Source organism: Pimephales promelas, chromosome 21, assembly GCF_988280905.1.
Source record: "Pimephales promelas chromosome 21, fPimPro1.hap1.1, whole genome shotgun sequence".
NCBI lineage: Eukaryota > Metazoa > Chordata > Actinopteri > Cypriniformes > Leuciscidae > Pimephales > Pimephales promelas.
Window position 1 is genome coordinate 20279490 of NC_142789.1, and position 17432 is coordinate 20296921.

General features: G+C 36.9%; 2 protein-coding genes across 6 annotated transcripts; both read left to right on the forward strand.

Annotated features, from left to right (window-relative positions):
• Positions 1–67: 67 nt before the first annotated feature.
• Positions 68–6942, forward strand: cxxc1b (CXXC finger protein 1b). 3 transcript variants are annotated; one of them, XM_039674025.2, is made up of 14 exons: positions 68–275; positions 742–857; positions 954–1054; positions 1183–1307; positions 4052–4207; positions 4283–4420; positions 4612–4725; positions 4816–4994; positions 5234–5441; positions 5573–5683; positions 5793–5842; positions 6234–6330; positions 6443–6595; positions 6676–6942. In XM_039674025.2, exons 1-14 carry the CDS (start codon positions 273–275, stop codon positions 6820–6822), a joined length of 1698 nt encoding a protein of 565 aa, XP_039529959.1. In that variant the 5' UTR covers positions 68–272; the 3' UTR covers positions 6823–6942. The 3 variants fall into 3 exon arrangements, with proteins under 3 accessions (XP_039529959.1, XP_039529958.1, XP_088981220.1); XM_039674024.2 differs by having other exon boundaries at positions 135–275; positions 1183–1322; XM_089125094.1 differs by having other exon boundaries at positions 135–275; positions 4052–4420.
• An 825-nt stretch (positions 6943–7767) lies between these two features.
• mbd1b (methyl-CpG binding domain protein 1b) lies at positions 7768–17345 on the forward strand. 3 transcript variants are annotated; one of them, XM_039673990.2, is made up of 17 exons: positions 7768–7893; positions 8386–9105; positions 9218–9355; positions 9448–9571; positions 10406–10746; positions 10844–10926; positions 11059–11090; positions 11690–11860; positions 12655–12717; positions 12808–12840; positions 12930–13010; positions 13836–14000; positions 14486–14710; positions 14786–14860; positions 15024–15119; positions 15937–16089; positions 16168–17345. In XM_039673990.2, the coding sequence occupies exons 2-17, from the start codon at positions 8414–8416 to the stop codon at positions 16642–16644; spliced, it is 2949 nt and encodes a 982-aa protein (XP_039529924.2). In that variant the 5' UTR covers positions 7768–7893; positions 8386–8413; the 3' UTR covers positions 16645–17345. The 3 variants fall into 3 exon arrangements, with proteins under 3 accessions (XP_039529924.2, XP_039529926.2, XP_088980941.1); XM_039673992.2 differs by having other exon boundaries at positions 14486–14668; XM_089124815.1 differs by lacking the exons at positions 12655–12717; positions 12808–12840; positions 12930–13010.
• Positions 17346–17432: the final 87 nt, after the last annotated feature.

The window sequence follows — 17432 nt, forward strand, 5'->3', positions numbered from 1 at the left end:
GTAAACGACCCAGAAAATGAACATAGCTTTCCCCCATGAGGACTTTTATTATGGCAATCAACCCTCTTCCTAAACAGAACCGAAACAAGGCTCTTGTCCGCTGCTCAAAGGAACAATTAGCTTTGTAATATTGCTCCAGTTGCTATTTTTATTTGGGGAATTTGACTGTTATCATTGTCGGAGCATTCTGGACATTTACGTGTGAGACGTTATCTCACTTTATCCTTATTTGTTCTGTTTGATCGGATCTTCTAGAAGGCGGTGAAGCAGCCATGGTAAGTCTGCTATTATGATTTGATAGCATATTAGCTCATGAGCAGTCAAAATAATACAAAATTAGTTATCTAAAAGCGATCGTTGCAAATGAAAGAACGAATTATTTATTTCACTAATTATATTTGCAAACCAGCACTAGATTTTCAGCACCGGATAGTTAAATCTATTTTCTCGCTATCAAATGTGCTATAATCATGCTAATATGTAACGTTATTGTAACACTGATGTTAAACTTTGGCCAAAACATGTACATTTTTTTTTAAATAAATAAATAATTAATTAATTAGTAATTAAATTAGATAACTAATTAAATTTATTTTTTATTGTTTATTATTTCTAATTAAATACCATACAAACATAGTCTTTGAAGCACGAGAATGTTTTGATGATGATATTTCCATTGATTGTGTTTTATTGTATTGATTGTATTGTATTTTCAATGTTTTCGTTCAATTGTCTTCATAGGACAGCGAGATGTCTGATATGGACCAGGCTCCAGCTATGAAGAACACTGTAGTAGATGGAGAGAATGCTCCTCTCTACTGCATTTGTCGAAAACCAGACATTAACTGCTTCATGATGTGAGACAAATCTCTTCAAAAATTCTTTCACAAAGAATGAGAATGTGTATGTGTCCAAACTGAGAGCTTAATTTGGATCACATCTTTTTCCCACAGTGGTTGTGACAAGTGCAATGAGTGGTTTCATGGTCACTGTATAAATGTGACAGAGAAGATGGCCAAAGCTATAAGGGAGTGGTACTGTCACCAGTGTCGGGGTCAGTGATTCATTGCCTTTTTTTTTACCACTGTTGCTCACCTTAAAATATTTAAACATGCATTTTGTCATATTAAAATATATTTTGTTACAATATCAGCTCATCAGTTTTAATTCTTTATCTCTTAGAAAGGGATCCATCTCTTTCAATACGCTACCGGAAAAAGAACCGTGATAAAGACATTGAGCCAGAGAGGGTTGAAAAACGATCCAGCACACCAGAGTACAAGATCGATAAGCGCCGTGGGTCTAAAGTTAGTGTTTCTTCAGTATGTTTTTATATCTAAGTTTGCTTGTTATATACTCTGCTCTTTCTCGATTGCATTATTGTTGGGTAGTTTAACAATTTTTTTTTATGGTATATACAGCACTTTGCAAAGGTCTGAGGCGTGCTAGTATTTTCACCAACAAAAAAAATGGTTTTAAGCCAGTTATTTATATCTTTTGGTTGGAGTTTGTCAATAGGAAATCAGTTCCAATTAATCAAGGGCTCAGTTCCAATTAATCTCAAAGTGGCTACGGTCACTCCCTTGCTCAAGAAGCCTTCACTGGATCCATCTGTTCTACAAAATTACCGACCCATATCTGTCTTGCCTTTTATCTCCAAGTTATTGGAGAAAATAGTGTTTAATCAACTCCAGCACTTTCTTCTAAATAACTGTATTTATGACACTTTTCAATCTGGGTTCAGGGCTGCTCACAGCACTGAGTCTGCCCTTCTGCGAGTGCTAAACGACATCTTAATCTCCACTGATTCTGGTGATTCTGTGGTTCTAATTCTCTTAGACCTTTCGGCAGCTTTTGACACTGTTGACCACCCTACCCTGCTGGCTAGACTTGAGACTGAGGTGGGACTAAAAGCTTCTGTCTTATCATGGTTTCGGTCGTACCTTTCCGACAGAAAGTTTTTAGTCAAGATGGGTAATTTCTCCAGCTCCACGGCCCCTCTAACCTGTGGTCTTCCACAGGGCTCCGTTCTGGCTCCCTCTCTATTTTCTCTGTACATGCTTCCGTTGGGCACTATTTTAAGGAAACACAGTGTATCATTTCATCTGTATGCGGACGACACCCAAATTTACATTCCATTCAAGAAAAATGACCCTGCAGCATTAAAGTGTCTTCTACTATGCTTAGAGGAAGTGAAGGCATGGCTGGCCCAAAACTTCCTCTCTTTAAATAGTGATAAGACCGAGGTCATTGTCTTCAGCCCGAGTGAAAGGTCTCAGTGCTCAAGCCCAGACTTGGGGAGCTTAGCCCCCTTTAAATCGACAGGAGTCCGAAATTTGGGTGTTCTCATTGACCAGTCGTTAAAACTTGACAAACACATATCAGGTGTCATCAGCTCCGGTTTCTACCAACTACGCTTATTATCTAAAATCAAAGGCTTTCTTACTCCGACAACCCTGGGAATGGCAGTTCATGCTTTCATCACGTGTAGGCTCGACTATTGCAATTCACTCTATTGTGGGATATCTGCTTCTCAAATTGCCCGTCTTCAGCTGGTCCAAAACGCTGCGGCTAGACTCATTTCCAACTGTCGCAAATACGACCACATCACTCCAATTCTTGAGTCCTTACACTGGCTACCTGTCCGGCAGAGAATTGATTTTAAAGTCCTACTATTTGTTTTTAAATCGCTACATAGCCTAGCCCCAGCCTATCTCTCCGAACTTATTCATCCCTATACTCCGCCCAGAAGCCTAAGATCTCACGACCAGGCTCTGCTGGTAGTCCCTCGTGTCAGACTTAAGCGCAGAGGGGAGCGTGCTTTTGCTGTGGCAGGGCCCCGTCTGTGGAACACCCTGCCCCTAGAGATTCGAACGGCCCCAAACCTGTCTATTTTTAAATCTTTGGTGAAAACCTACCTTTTCTCTTTAGCATACTGATCTCCTTTTAAGTATTTTATTATGTTATAACTGGGTCTCTGACAAGGCTACTGGTAGCTTTGCTGCCTTTTATGTGGGATATGCTTATTTCTTCTTTGTTTTTTTTTTTTTGTTTTTTTTTTTTGTGTGTTTGTTTTTAATTCTTGTTCTGTAAAGCACTTTGGTCTGTCTGAGCGGCTGTTTAAATGTGCTATATAAATAAATGAACTTGAACTTGAACTTGAATAGGAAATATCTGTTTACATTTCTAAACACTCCTTTTGCTGTTAATTGAAATAATCCAATGTGATTTTGTATGCACAAGGAGTTCCACACAGATATCTGATCTCACCATCACCGAGTCCATCTGGGAGTACAAAAAAACGGAGACTTTGCAAGCATTTTGGAGACGTTGCCACTTTTTTTTCTGGATTTAGTCTATCTTAGCTTTTTTCTAATCCCAGACAGACTCGATAATGGTGAGATTAGATCTCTGTGTCCTTGTGCATACAAAATCTCACTGGATTATTACAATTAACGGCAAAAATAATGTTTAAAAAATGTAAACTAATTTTTCCCACTGACCCACTACAGCAAAAGAAAGAAATAACTGACTTGAGGTGAGAATACTAACATGCTTAAGATGGTACTGTAGGTTACACTTTATTTTAAGGACCTAGTTACCATTTAATTATCCAATTAAGTACTGAGTAATGTTAATTAGCAACATCTACTACCATAGGGATAGGATTGGGATTTGGTTTAGGGTTTGATTCATGTAATTAGGCATAATTTGCTATTATTACTATAATAATTGTATATAACTTGCGTAACAAGAACACTGTAAAATAGTGTTACCGGTATAAAATAGTTGTTTTTCTAGAATTTCAATAAAAGAAATTGATTATTAGTATTTTTTTATTTTAATAATAGCAATGCCCATTTTGGATATAATCATCTTTAGTTCTGTTTCTTCTCAGTTTGTCTTAATTTGAGCTTAATTTTAAAACACGACTGCCTAACTTTCCTGAACTCATTAAACCTCAATGGATACTATAGGAATTTATAATTATTACATTTATTACTGATATTATAGAATTATATAATAGTGTGGTCCTCTAACTGCGTTCCAGGTGAAGCGATCAGCCCGAATGTGTGGTGAATGCGAACCCTGCACTAGGAATGAGGACTGTGGTCAGTGTGACTTCTGTAAAGACATGAAGAAATTTGGGGGCCCAAACAAGATTCGTCAGAAATGTCGTCTAAGGCAGTGTGTCGTCCGTGCTCGGGTGAGTATCTTTTATGTAGGTGGTTTATTAGGTAGTTTTTGTTTCGATGTTAACCCCCTCTCATTGTTTTTGCAGAAAATGCTACGTGTTCGGGACGAGGAGTTTTCTCTGCGTGAGAGGAAGGACAATATAATGCACAGAGATAGACGATACTTAGATGATTACGACGAGAACGATATGGAGCCATATGAGCACTACAAGGACAGAAATGCGGTAATGGCTAATTGCTGTTGCTCAACCACAACCACTTAGTATATATACATGCATTCATTTGAACTCTTGTCCAGTTATAAGACGTTTCTATAACATGAGCATGTTTGAGATTTGCTTGTTAGGGATGATGCTTTAGGTTTCAGCACTCAAAAATATATCTCGCCCTTCTCTTGTGACTTGTTTTTTTTTAGTCATGGGGCAGTGATGATGACGATGAAGACGGACAACTTTACAGTCCTGTCCCACGGAAGAAAGCTATAAAAGTCAAGCACGTCAAGAGGAGAGACAAAAAATTTGACAAAAAGGTGCAATGAGGAACACGATGCTTAATACATGATTGTTTTTTTTATTGTATTTAAGAAATAGTTTTTGTTAATTGTGCTCATCTTTTACAGAAAGAGTCCCGTCGCCACAAGCAGAAACAGAAGCACCGTGATCGTTTGAGGCACAGCGAGAGGGGAGACGGCAGACATGGAGGAGACATGCAACAATGCCTGGGGCCGAACTGTATTGAGCTGACACGTCCAAACTCAAAATACTGTTCTGAGGACTGTGGCATGAAGCTGGCTGCCAAGTAGGTTATTTCAATAAGTCGGCATGAAACAGAAGTTGATGGCACAAGTTATTTTGATTAAAGATAAATTATTTATAATAAATACTGCTTTATACCATAACAACAAGAAATTGAGATTTCATGGTGACTTTAAGTGCAGCCAACTAGCATTGAACGATCGTGCAATGTTATGCCAACACCAGTATGATGTGTTTTAAAAAAGATCGTATTGATTTTTTTTGATCTGCTGATCTGTGCAGCCGGATCTACGAGATCCTCCCGCAGAGAATCCAGCAGTGGCAGCAGAGCCCCTGCGTCGCTGAGGAACAGGGCAAAAAACAGCTGGAGCGCATCCGCAGGGAGCAGCAAGCTGCACGGATGCGCCTTGCCGAAATGGAGCGTCGTTTCCACGAGCTCGAGGGTATCATTGCCAAAGCCAAGCAGCAGGTGGTCCAACAGGATGAGGATGTGAGTATCCAGTAATGCTTTCTCATGCTAATGTCATTTGAATTTTATAGGAAAACTGGTTGGAGACAGAATGTGTGTTTTTCAGGGATGTAGTCATATTTATGTAACGCTAATAGTGTCCTTTCTTGCAGGTGAATGAAACTGACAGTGAGGACACAGACCTTCAGATATTCTGTGTGTCCTGCAGTCACCCCATCAACCCCAAGGTGGCGCTGAGGCATATGGAGAGATGTTATGCCAAGGTCAATATATGTTGTTTTCTGAGCCCATTTATTGGTTACTGATTTATCATCACCTGAACATTGAAAATGAATTTGTTTAATACTAACGCTTGGTTTACTGTTTTAACAGTATGAAAGCCAGACCTCATTCGGTTCCATTTTCCCCACCAGAATAGAAGGGTAAGAGAGATACATTTGAAATTATGTTCTAGTACAGCAGTTACGATTGAATGTCCCTGAATACCCGGTTTATTTAGAGAAACTCAATCTAAGTGTGCTTGCTAAATCGACACTTCCTCTATTTGCTAGTTATCTTTATGGAATTTAAAAATATTTTAAATACCCTTATTATTATTTTATAATAGCCATGTGATAATGGGTAGTTGCAACTTAATTATTTTTCAACCAAGACTGTTGGTTATTTAAATAAATATTGTTATTGAATATTTATAGTAAAAATACATTATAAAAGTAAGGGAAAAAAACATAAAATACATATATATATATATATATATATATCATACATTATATAGTTCTTTTTTTTAAGAATCCTTTTTTTTTATTCTCTCAGGGCAACAAGACTCTTCTGTGATGTGTACAACCCTCAGAGTAAAACATACTGCAAGAGACTCCAAGTTTTATGTCCAGAACATTCCAGAGACCCAAAGGTGAGAGTTACAGTCTTACAATAATTCTGCTCAGTCTAAACTACATCTTATAAAATCTCTTCGTAACTTGATTTGTGTTCAGTACATCTCCATTCTGCTTTTCTCTTCTCAGGTCCTAGCAGATGAGGTGTGTGGATGTCCACTAGTACGTAACGTGTTTGAGCCGACTGGAGAGTACTGCAGGGTTTCAAAACGCAAGTGCAACAAGCATTACTGCTGGGAGAAGCTCAGACGGGCAGAGGTGGACCTTGAGCGTGTCAGAGTGGTCAGTTAAGTTCTTCAAAACGTATCGTCATAGTAGTCTTAATGTATTTTTATGTACTCATATTTTTCCCCTCTGAACAGTGGTACAAGCTGGATGAGTTGTTTGAACAAGAACGCAATGTGAGGACTGCCATGACCAACAGAGCAGGACTACTGGCACTCATGCTCCACCAGACCATCCAGCATGACCCCCTGACCACTGACCTCCGCAACAACAAAGACAGATAGCCATGTGAACTATCAGTGCTCACTTCAAAAATTCTTTGTTTATATTTGTATACTTTTCATATTGTATATTTGTCACTATTTGGACAGTCATTCATAATAAACATATTCTTTGTCTCCTTCCATCTGTATTGATTAATTTTAGGGATGGACTGAAGATTTTTTGACGATAGTCAGTTCTCTTCAGATATGTATGCATTTAAACCATTTTTTTCCTTTCAATATTTTGAGGGTATCGAACAGTGAGCTTGCTTTTATAGTGTGTCCCATCTCTTGCCAGTGTGTGAATATCTTGTTTGCAGACTTGATAATATATCCACTTACATAATAACTTTTTGGGAAATGATTGCAATGCAGTTTGTGTGCAAGTGCGGAACAGACATCGGCCTGTTGATTGGTGCATTAGGCAAAAATAATTTTTCCTGTGAACAAGTATTTACAAAAAACAGTAACATTTTTTTTGTGTGTTATTCTTAAACATACATCCATGAATCATTTATAAAACAATTTAATTTGATATACTCAGATCTCTTACTTCATCTTAGAATTTTTGGGATGATGTGGAATTTTATATATATTTATTTAGAATATTAGTGTTCAGACTTTTGGAATCAATATTAAAAATAGTCAACGAAATTAAAAGAATATCCCATACGGATATTCATAATATCCCATAATAGCCATTTCTTTTATTATTTTTAATTTTACTGAATATCCCATTTTTAAATTACCATGTCTAGGTATTTATAACATATTTTTTCATACACATACAGAGGGATCCAGAAGTCTGAAGTCTAAAATAATAATACACTGACAGTCATTTGTATATATCCCACATTGTTAAAATCTCTAAGATATGTTGTGTTGCAGTACAACGAACAAAATGACAGATAAATGAAAGGTAGTAAAACAACAACCTACGCGATAAATAGTTATGTGACGTGATGTGGGATCTTTAATTCAGAACGCTTGAGTCACGTGTTTCCGGCCCGGGTCACAACAGCACTTCCGGCTTCTCTCCTGTTTCAGTTATTTAAAATATATCAATGTGAGGGCTCGTTAAGGGTTTCACAGGTAGGTTTTGTTAAATGGTTTATTGTGTGTATGACTTCTAGTTAAACATAACCACTAAAACAGCCAATAGTCTCGGTAAACATCAGTATCCTGTGTTATTTACTATCATTTCACGCTTGCTAACACTTTAGCCACCTCGCTAACGCTACATATTGGCGCTTATACGTGTTAGGCTGTGTCTCAAAACCTAGTGTGCTGACTACCTAGACAGTATTTTGCCCATCAAAAGTCTTGCTTTTGTAAATAAAACGATTGGTCCCTGTGAGGAAGCAACAATATACAGTCTGTTGACCGTTGAATACAATTGCAGGTGTCTGAGCTGAATGCATAACATAAAGAGAGTTTTTAAAGATAATTCGACTTTATAAGAGCTTCAGATAGACAAAGTTGATGGTTATCTCATTTTGCCATTCAGTTATGTAACTAAATCAAGAATTTTTTTTTTTTAGTTGAAATAAACAATCTCTACTAATGCATATTTTCTTTTTGCAGATAAGCAGAACAGGGAGGCTTTACTAACATGGAGACAGAGGAAGTAGCAGCTGAGGCACCCGCAGAACCAACATCTACAGTAAACGATGCAAATACAGAGGAAAACAAAGAACCTGTACCCATCGAACCAACATCCGAAGCAAAAGATGCAAATACAGAGGAAAATAAAGAACCTATTCCTGCGGAACCAACATCTGAAGGAAAAGCTGCAAATACAGAGGAAAATAAAGAACCTATTCCTGCGGAACCAACATCTGAAGGAAAAGCTGCAAATACAGAGGAAAATAAAGAACCAGTTCCTGCAGAACCAACATCCGAAGGAAAAGATGCAAATACAGAGGCCAATAAAGAACCTGTACATGCTGAACCAACATCTGAAGGAAAAGATGCAAATACAGAGGAAAACAAAGAACCTGTTCCTGGAGAACCAATATCCGAAGGAAAAGATGTCAATACAGAGGAAAACAAAGAACCTACGACAAGCACGGACATTCAGGACCATGTCGCAGACAACAACAAAGAGGAAGCTGTAACTGAAATAGAAGGTGAATCTTCCAAAGATGTCGACAAGCCTCCTTGTGACTGGCTGGAACCACTCGAAGAAGACTGTGAGGACTTTGATTCCCAGAGTGTCGATGGAGAAATAGAGAGCCTTGCTGGCAGCGAGTGGAGTGGGAGTGTAGTTAGTGTTTTGAAAACTGCTGGAGGTAGAGGTGGTGGGTATGTACATGACCTGGATTCTTCCTCATTATTTATTAAAATGCCTTTCATCTTATGCATTGCATTACATTGTTTGAGCTAAAACAGATGTATGGTTTTCTTTTTCATCTAGGAGGTCTAGACGGAGAACACAGTTAGAGGTCGACGAAGGTTGGGAAGATTGTCTGCCACTAGGGAAAGGATGGAAACGTAAGCAGGTTTTTCGTCGGTCAGGCAACAGTGAAGGACGCAGTGATACGTACTATATAAGGTATATTTAAAACAATTTAAATTGGAACAGATACAACCTGAATAATGAGACTTTCATTTTGAATCACTGTTTATTTTTTTTCCCCCTTTCAGTCCAAGAGGTCACAAAGTGAGAAGTAGGGTTGAGCTTATGAAACATATAAACTATTCTGTGGACCTCACAAATTTTGATTTTAAAACGGGCCAATTTCTTGGTGATGGTCCTCGAAGAAAAAAGGTGAGCAGATATTCAGAATGATCTTTTAACTGTCAAGTCACCTTTATTTATATAGAATATACAATACAGATTGTTTCAAAGCAGTTTCATAGTAATAAACAGGAAAATGAAAACTTAATGAAATATGAGACACATTCAAATTCTGTTTTTCAAGTAGGACTGTAAAATCGATTAATCGTATCTAACATAAAAGTCTGTGTTTACATAATATATGTGCACCTTTTTATATATATTATATTTCTGTGTTTGTGTCTGTATATATACATACACGCACACACACATATATATATATATATATATATATATATATATATATTTATATACATATAACCTACATCCTGGTCAAATTTGCCCCTTGACCTCTGTCCATCATGGCCTCCTAATCATCCCCATATACTGATTGGCTTCATCATTGTCTCCTCTCCACCAATAAGCTGGTGTGTGGTGGGCATTTTGGCGCAATATGGCTGCCGTCGCATCATCCAGGTGGATGCTGCACATTGGTGGTGGTTGTAAAGCGCTTTGAGTACCCATAAAAATTTGCATATACAGTATACACAGACAAGAATATATAGATATATTTATGATAGATGCATTTAATCATGATTAATCAAATTTGCATTCCTATTGTAAGCAGGTTTAGAGATACAATTGTGGCATTATTCAAATTTAGAAAGTTTATCAATTAAAATACGAGTTCAGTTATAGGCAGCTCTACAGAAGACAGCAGTGTCATTATTCACCTCGAGTAGGTGTTGATTCAGTTTAGTTCTATAACTGTCGATTTTGCAAAATGCATTAATTATAAAACAAATTTGATTCCGGTACCCATAGAAAAGGAGAGTGGATTCTCCTATGGCCCATCCTGGTGGCTCTTCTACAGCTGGTTTTCCAAATGAATTAACAAATTCAAGTGGCATGGCCTGCAGTCCAGGGTCTTCAGCAAGTCTCAGCTGTGGTAATGTTCCAAAGCTGAGCACATATTCCACCCAAAAGGCTGCGAATACTTTGACCCCCCCGAAATGCAGTGGGACAAATACCAATTTACCAAATGCTGCCGCTCACCCTCCTGTTGATCTGACTGCTACAAATCCAACTGTTCCTCCCTTGGCTGGTTCGGTGTCTGCAGATATGCCAATCAATGGCACTGGTGGAGCTCAGAAAAGTTTGTTTGGGTAGGCAGTGCTTTTTCTTTTTCTTACACTGTAGCATACATGTCAAAAACAGTGGTGCGAATGTCTTTCTTCATGTCACTCTCATCTTTGTATTCAGCATCTGCTTGAGATGTAATAACACCTTTACTTTTGAAGAGGGACAAACTATGTGCCAGAACTGCAGGCTAGAGGTTAACACATGTAAGTCAAAGTATTTTTAGCATTACATTCAGTTTTGTGAGTACAGGTTATTTATCAGCTTTATGGTAATAACAGAAGTGTATTTTTTGGCTATTGCTTTTCCTTTGGTGATCATGTTTTCTGTTGTTTTAGCAATAGCAAGACGCAGAAAGCCCTACAAAAAGGTATGTTTTTTTTTTTTTGGTTGGTTGGGGTTGTGTTATATGTAATCAGGGCTTGACATTAACAACTGGCAGGTGTGGATGGATTTCAAAACAGGTCGTATAATGCAGTCACTCCTACTAGCCAACTTAGTGGTAATAAACTACATTTATTTATAATATAGCCTCCTAAATAATGCTTTAAAAGTGTTGTCAAAAATATAGATTTTTCAATGTAAATGGATATTGACATATATCTGAAATGTCTCTAATACTCATTTTCCGCTGAATAGATACACGTTGTGTTTACTTGTTTCATTTGCTCCGGATGAATATTGTTAGTGTTACAGGGCTTGAATTTTAGCATGGGATTGTGTGTATTGTGCACAATGTGTCGGGTATTACTTTGTGTCAGGACAGCAGCCTAATATACATGCAGCCAAATTATGAGATAAAATTATAAAATCAATTTTTGATTGTTTTCCCCCATGGTATCGATGTCAAAATTGTGGCCAGCGAAAATGGCTAGTTACTTTGGAAAACCACTTGTCACAGTGGTTAATGTCAAGCCCTGTATGTATTGTATTGCATTACAAATATAAAGACTTTTGTTTTGTGTTTAGTGGAGTCCATGTGGCCGATGCCGTGCGTGCCAAACTACAGTGGACTGTGGAAAATGTGTTAGTTGCCGAAATGGTCGACTACGCCTACGACTTAATATCCACTCTCGGAAAGTCGTTAAATGTAAAAAGCGGAAGTGTTTGCACCCCATCCGTAAGGACAAGGGTGTAAAGGTACAGTAGTTAAAATCTGAATATTATTATCTTCTTTCTTTTTTTTTTTTCAGTGGGCAGATGATATGTCTAAAATTGTGTGAGAATATAATATACAATTGTTACGCAGAAAGTATTTGGACCCTTGGCCACACTTGCAATGGATGAATGCCATTGGATTAGACAAAATAAACAGAATAATACCAGAATAATAATTTATTCCTAGTTTTTGGCAAAGCTACATTTTCAGCAGCCATTACTTCAGTCTTCAGTGTCACATGATCACTTTAGAAATTGTTTTAATATGCTGATTTGGTGCTCATTGAACAATGTTAAACAGTAGAGATGCTTCATATTTTTGTGGAAAATGTGATTAAAAAAAAACAGTATTATTTTATGAATGACAGTAGAAAAAAATACAAATTATTTGAAATGGAAATCCTTACTATCACTTTTGATCGATTTAATGCATTCTTGCTGAATAAAAATATTAATCTCTTACAAAATACATCTTACTGGCCCCAAACTTTTGAATGGTCGTGTACATTAGGATTTACTATGAAGGACTAAAAATGACAAAAGGAAAAATAAATAAATAAATAAAAGTATAAATAAATACATGTAAAAATACAGAAATAGCCATTTATATTACAAAAATGTAACACATTTATTTTCAATATATTTCTGCATTTATACTTTTATTTATTTATTTACTTATTTTTCCTTTACTTATTCTATTTTTAGTCCTTCATAATTTACCTTTTTTGTCTAATAATTAAATGTAACTTAAGTACAAATTTGTATCTAATCCACAGATATCAGAGGTGCCGTTTTCAAAAACTGCTGGATCACTCAGCACAGCTTCATATATTTCAAAAGTGAGGGGAAAAAAACTTTTTTTTTGTTCACACAGTGCACTATTAATTCATTATGCTTGTAAAAGCATTAATCGTTAATTATGTTTTCAGCCCTCGGCCTCAGAGGAATTTGAGGACTCACAGGTAACAGTATTATATAAATAATCTGTCAGAAGTTATCTGAGGGATTGCTGTAAAACAACTATATCTAAATGTTGTTTTCCTGTGAGCAGAGTTCCTATCTGCAGTACAGTGACTCAGAGGATCTGTCTATGTTCTTTGGGGGTAATGATGGTGACAATGGTCTGGATGAGGTAGAGTTCTAGTTACACTGCATTATTACACTGCAGTAGCAATATCCATGTGCCTTGATCACATATGGGTGGGGATCAAAGTATTTAATCCCCCACCCTCATGTTGTAAAACTTTCATTCATCTTTGGAACACAAATGATTATCTTTTTGATTAAATCTGAGAGCTTTTTGGACTCGCCATTGACCGTCTACTACTACTATGAAACTTCAAAAAGTTAATGAAGAAATTACAAAACAAATCTATATAAATTGAGCGGTTTAGTCTAAAGAGACGCGATCACTTTATATGATGATTGAATTTAGGCTTTTATTCACAAAAAATGTATGTAAGCTCAAGCATGTTCGCTTGGCTCATGAACCAGTGAGGTTCATTCTCGTGTTGCTCAACACGTTTGAGCTTTCACAAGAACCAATGAGATTTGTTCTTGTGCGTCAAACAGTTGATTAGTGTTCATGTGACTAAAAGCCTAAATTCAATCTGTTCATCATATAAAGTGTTCGAGTGTCTTCAGAAATTTGGACTAAACCACTCAATTCATATGGATTAGCTTTACGATCTCTTTATGAACTTTTTGAAGTGTCAGTTGCATAGCTGTCAATGGAGGGACAGAAAGTTCTCAGATTTCATCAAAAAGACATTTTTGTTCCGAAGATGAATGAAAGCCTTATGGTTTTAGAACGATATGAGGGTGAGTAAATGACAGAATAAAACATTTTGAGTGAACTATCCCTTTAAACTACAAATATTTAATAGAGTCAGATGTAATTAGAGACTTAAATAATGTCCTTAATACTTCTCAACGATTTTTATCACTTGATTTCCAGATGGGTGTTCCTAAGGTGCGTCGCCGTTCCTGCGGGAAGTGTAAAGGCTGCGTTCGCCGTACAGATTGTGGAAGTTGTGATTTTTGCATGGACAAACCCAAGTTCGGAGGCAGAAATAAAAAAAGACAGAAATGCCGTCTACGACAGTGCCAAAGAGAGGCTATGGTGGGCTTCCAAAATATTATTTTCATTGTATTACATATCTTTATTTTAGTTTTCGCCTTTTTATATGAATTAGAATATTGTTGTATGGGTTATTATTGTACTTTCAGTTGTCTTCTAGATTTATTGTCGTTTAATATTAATTTATTATAACATTACATTAGTCATATGTAAAAAAATTTATCTTTTTTTTTTAAATAGTAAATTTTTGAGCTGATTCATGGTCAATGAATTTTATAATCTGGTTTTAACCTTTTAATGATCAAAATTTAAAAATGCTTTAATTTGTTACTTGTCATAAAGATATGTTCACTAAAATAATCATTAAGAAACTGGAATTAAGTGGAATGAGTGGTTAAAAACCCTTATGTTTCTTTGCTGTCATTACTTGTATGTTATGTTTCTCATTTATTTTGTTGCTGATTATTGTTGCGTAATACTCTTTACACAAGAAATGACAATCATGTAAATTGTGTTGTGCTCTACAGAAGCATTTGCTGCCCATGGATGAGGCAGAGATGTTGTTTGCTCAGGGCTGGGTTACCCGCGGTAGGCCACGTTACACGTATGGACGCGGTAGACCCAGGTCCAAAAAGTTGTGGGATTTCGAGGTTTCGGATAATGAGGCTGAAAAGTATGTGCAGAAGGCTTCCTTGGGTGCTGGCCGGATGGTAAATACAGACAGGCTCCTCCAGCCAAATTACAATGGAAAGGTATCCCAGTGGAGTCCTTAAAGCATTATTGCTTATTCCTGTTAATCTTCCAGTAACTTTCCTCTGTTTTTTTAGGCTTACGTTTATACTGATGTTCCAAACAGTCATATGATGAACAACATCCCACTTTACAATCCACAAAGAATTGAGGTATTTTCTCGCCATGAAAATAACATTAATCAAGTCATGATGTTTCCAAAAAAACGAATCCCAGAGAAGATTTCCATACGGAAATAAGCTTATTTTTTATTATTGTTGTTTGAATAGTCTTATAAAAATATGTTTATCTCATCATCCCCTATCTTTTGAGAAGATGAGAAGCCCTCAACTGCACGCAGGACGGGCGGAGATGATCAAAGAAAATGGGCTTCAAGGCAGTGTCATCAGTAGCAGAGACTTTCTGTCTGTGGTAAGCTTCTTATGCATGTCTCTCTTAAGCTTAAACAAACAAAAAAAAAACAAAGATCAGCAAATGGAAAATAAGCCTAGTGAGTTACATAGCCATACACTTCTGATATTGTTCCCACGCAGAGAGGAAAAAACAAGCAGACTCAGTGACTTCTTTGAAGCTGAATGAGTAGGCAGTGTTTCAATAATTACATTGATTTTTGATTGTCTTGACAAAGATTTTTCTGAGAAAACAAGACTGAAATTCATGGCCTTTAGATTAGTGTATTAAATAATACTAGTTAATATTAATGTAATGTTTATGAGTAATAATTAAATATAATAAATATTTAAAAATGTAACTGTTTGTATTTTTATTCAGCAAGGATACAATATTTTGATCAAAAGTGACCGTAAAGACATTTATACGATTACAAAACATTTCCATTTCAAATAAATGCTGTTCTTTTAAACTTTTAAATTAGAATTTTAAGGTTTCAAAGGTTTTTACAAAAATATTAAGCAGCGCAACCATTTCTTGAGGAGCAACTCTGAATATTAGAATGATTTCTGAAGGATCGTGTGACATTGAAGACTGGAGTAATGATGCTGAAAATTTGGCTTTGCATCACAGGAGTAAATTACCTTTTAAAATATATTACAATTGAAAACATAAATAATATTTAAAAAATATTACTGCACTGAATGTATTTTTGATTTCTTTCAAAACATAAATTTAGGTAAACACAATCCAGTACACGTTGTTGATCGATTAATTGCTTGCCTTGTTCGCTTGTTCTGATTAACCAGCTTTATATGTATTTCCCATATATTTCAAGAGACCAGAGGTCCTTTCTGCAGCTAGATGCCATTCTGCAGCAATTCCACCAGGCTTTGCTGGGGAGAGCTGGAGAGAAGGAAATCGATCACAAGGTTCGGCAGGTCAGGAACCATATCTAGAAGAGCAGTATGAGGGCGAGCCTTGTCCATCGGTAAGGAGCTCTTTTATGGATATTGTCTGAATCACATAATATGGAAGTCATTGTGGTAACAGTGATGCCTTTTTGCAGATCACTCAGATATTCAGCATGGCAGACAGTGACCCCACCATCCAAGGCATCGACATCAATCACGAACTGATGCCGCTCCTGAAATCTCTTCGTAGCATGGTGCTTCCCGTCCTCTGGTTCTGCGTTGTGGTGGAAGGACCTCGGTTACAGCTGATGCAGTGCTCCAAGCGCTCCACTATGGCAGACACCGTAGTTCATATTGAGCCCAGTTTCCACTACCACATCAGCGTCCAGGGACAACCCCTACTGCCCACCCACAAACTCTACGACAGCCACCCGTCTCGTCTCACCACAACAGAAGAGGTCGTTGCCCTCCTCGAGGAGCTGGAAAGGTACTCTGTATGCCAGGGCTCGGGGCACAAAGATTCAGCAAAAACGTCAGAGCCTGTGCTTCCCGAGCGGGCGGCTACCTGTGACTTCCTCATTTTCCCAGAGGCAGAATGCTGTGAAAAATGCAAAGCTCCACAAAAGGTATAGAGAGACTATTCAGCACATACAGCACATCTCTTATTCCAGCCCACTTGCTAGATTAAATTTCTCCCTACTCTAATGTAAAAATATTAGAGCACCTTTATGATTTGTTTTCTCAAAGAGATGGCACCATTACATTGACTGGTGAATTAATTTTTGGTTACTTTAATTCACAGCTCATGACTGACATTACTTCCCCCATTATTGAGTGACCACTAAACATAAAGATGATTTTTGACCCTAGAGAATGTGAAACACGTTTTTGGTACCCGCTCTTGCTAAGGATGCAAATCTTGATCAATTTAACTGTACATCTTGCACTAAAGTTATAATAGTGCTTCACGTCCTTTTAGGTTTAATTCCACACACCAATGATATCTGTACGTTTGAATGCTTATGTACTTCTCAGGGGGGATTTTTCAGAATGCATTAATCATGTTGAAGATCCAGATTTGTTAAAAGATTTAATATTTGTTGTATGATATGGGGTGAGGCTGTTCTCTTGTTTTGGATAGACAATTTTGTACAAAGTGCAAGTGGTGGCAGAGAAATGAAATCAAATATTGTGAGAATGTTTTTATAAACATGTCTTTTGCTTTTCCAGAATTTCTGTTTTCTTTATTATAAAACACTCTGGATTTGTTTGTGCTTTCATATAAATAATCTGAATTCCGTTTATTTAATAAATCATATTATCTGTTGGATAACTGTTATGTGCTCATTATATACATATCGCCATACTTTCTCAGTTAATCAGTAAAAGTTTCCTAAAACCTTGTTAAAATATGCAAATG

Coding starts and splice junctions, on each gene's coding strand:
- cxxc1b (XM_089125094.1), top strand. Junction 4,421..4,611: donor ACTACAAGGACAGAAATGCG/GTAATGGCTAAT, acceptor GTTTTTTTTTAG/TCATGGGGCAGTGATGATGA. Junction 5,442..5,572: donor TGGTCCAACAGGATGAGGAT/GTGAGTATCCAG, acceptor CCTTTCTTGCAG/GTGAATGAAACTGACAGTGA.
- mbd1b (XM_039673990.2), top strand. CDS start 8,414: ATGGAGACAGAGGAAGTAGCAGCTGAGGCACCCGCAGAACCAACATCT. Junction 9,572..10,405: donor ATGGTCCTCGAAGAAAAAAG/GTGAGCAGATAT, acceptor CGGTACCCATAG/AAAAGGAGAGTGGATTCTCC. Junction 16,090..16,167: donor AGGGCGAGCCTTGTCCATCG/GTAAGGAGCTCT, acceptor GCCTTTTTGCAG/ATCACTCAGATATTCAGCAT.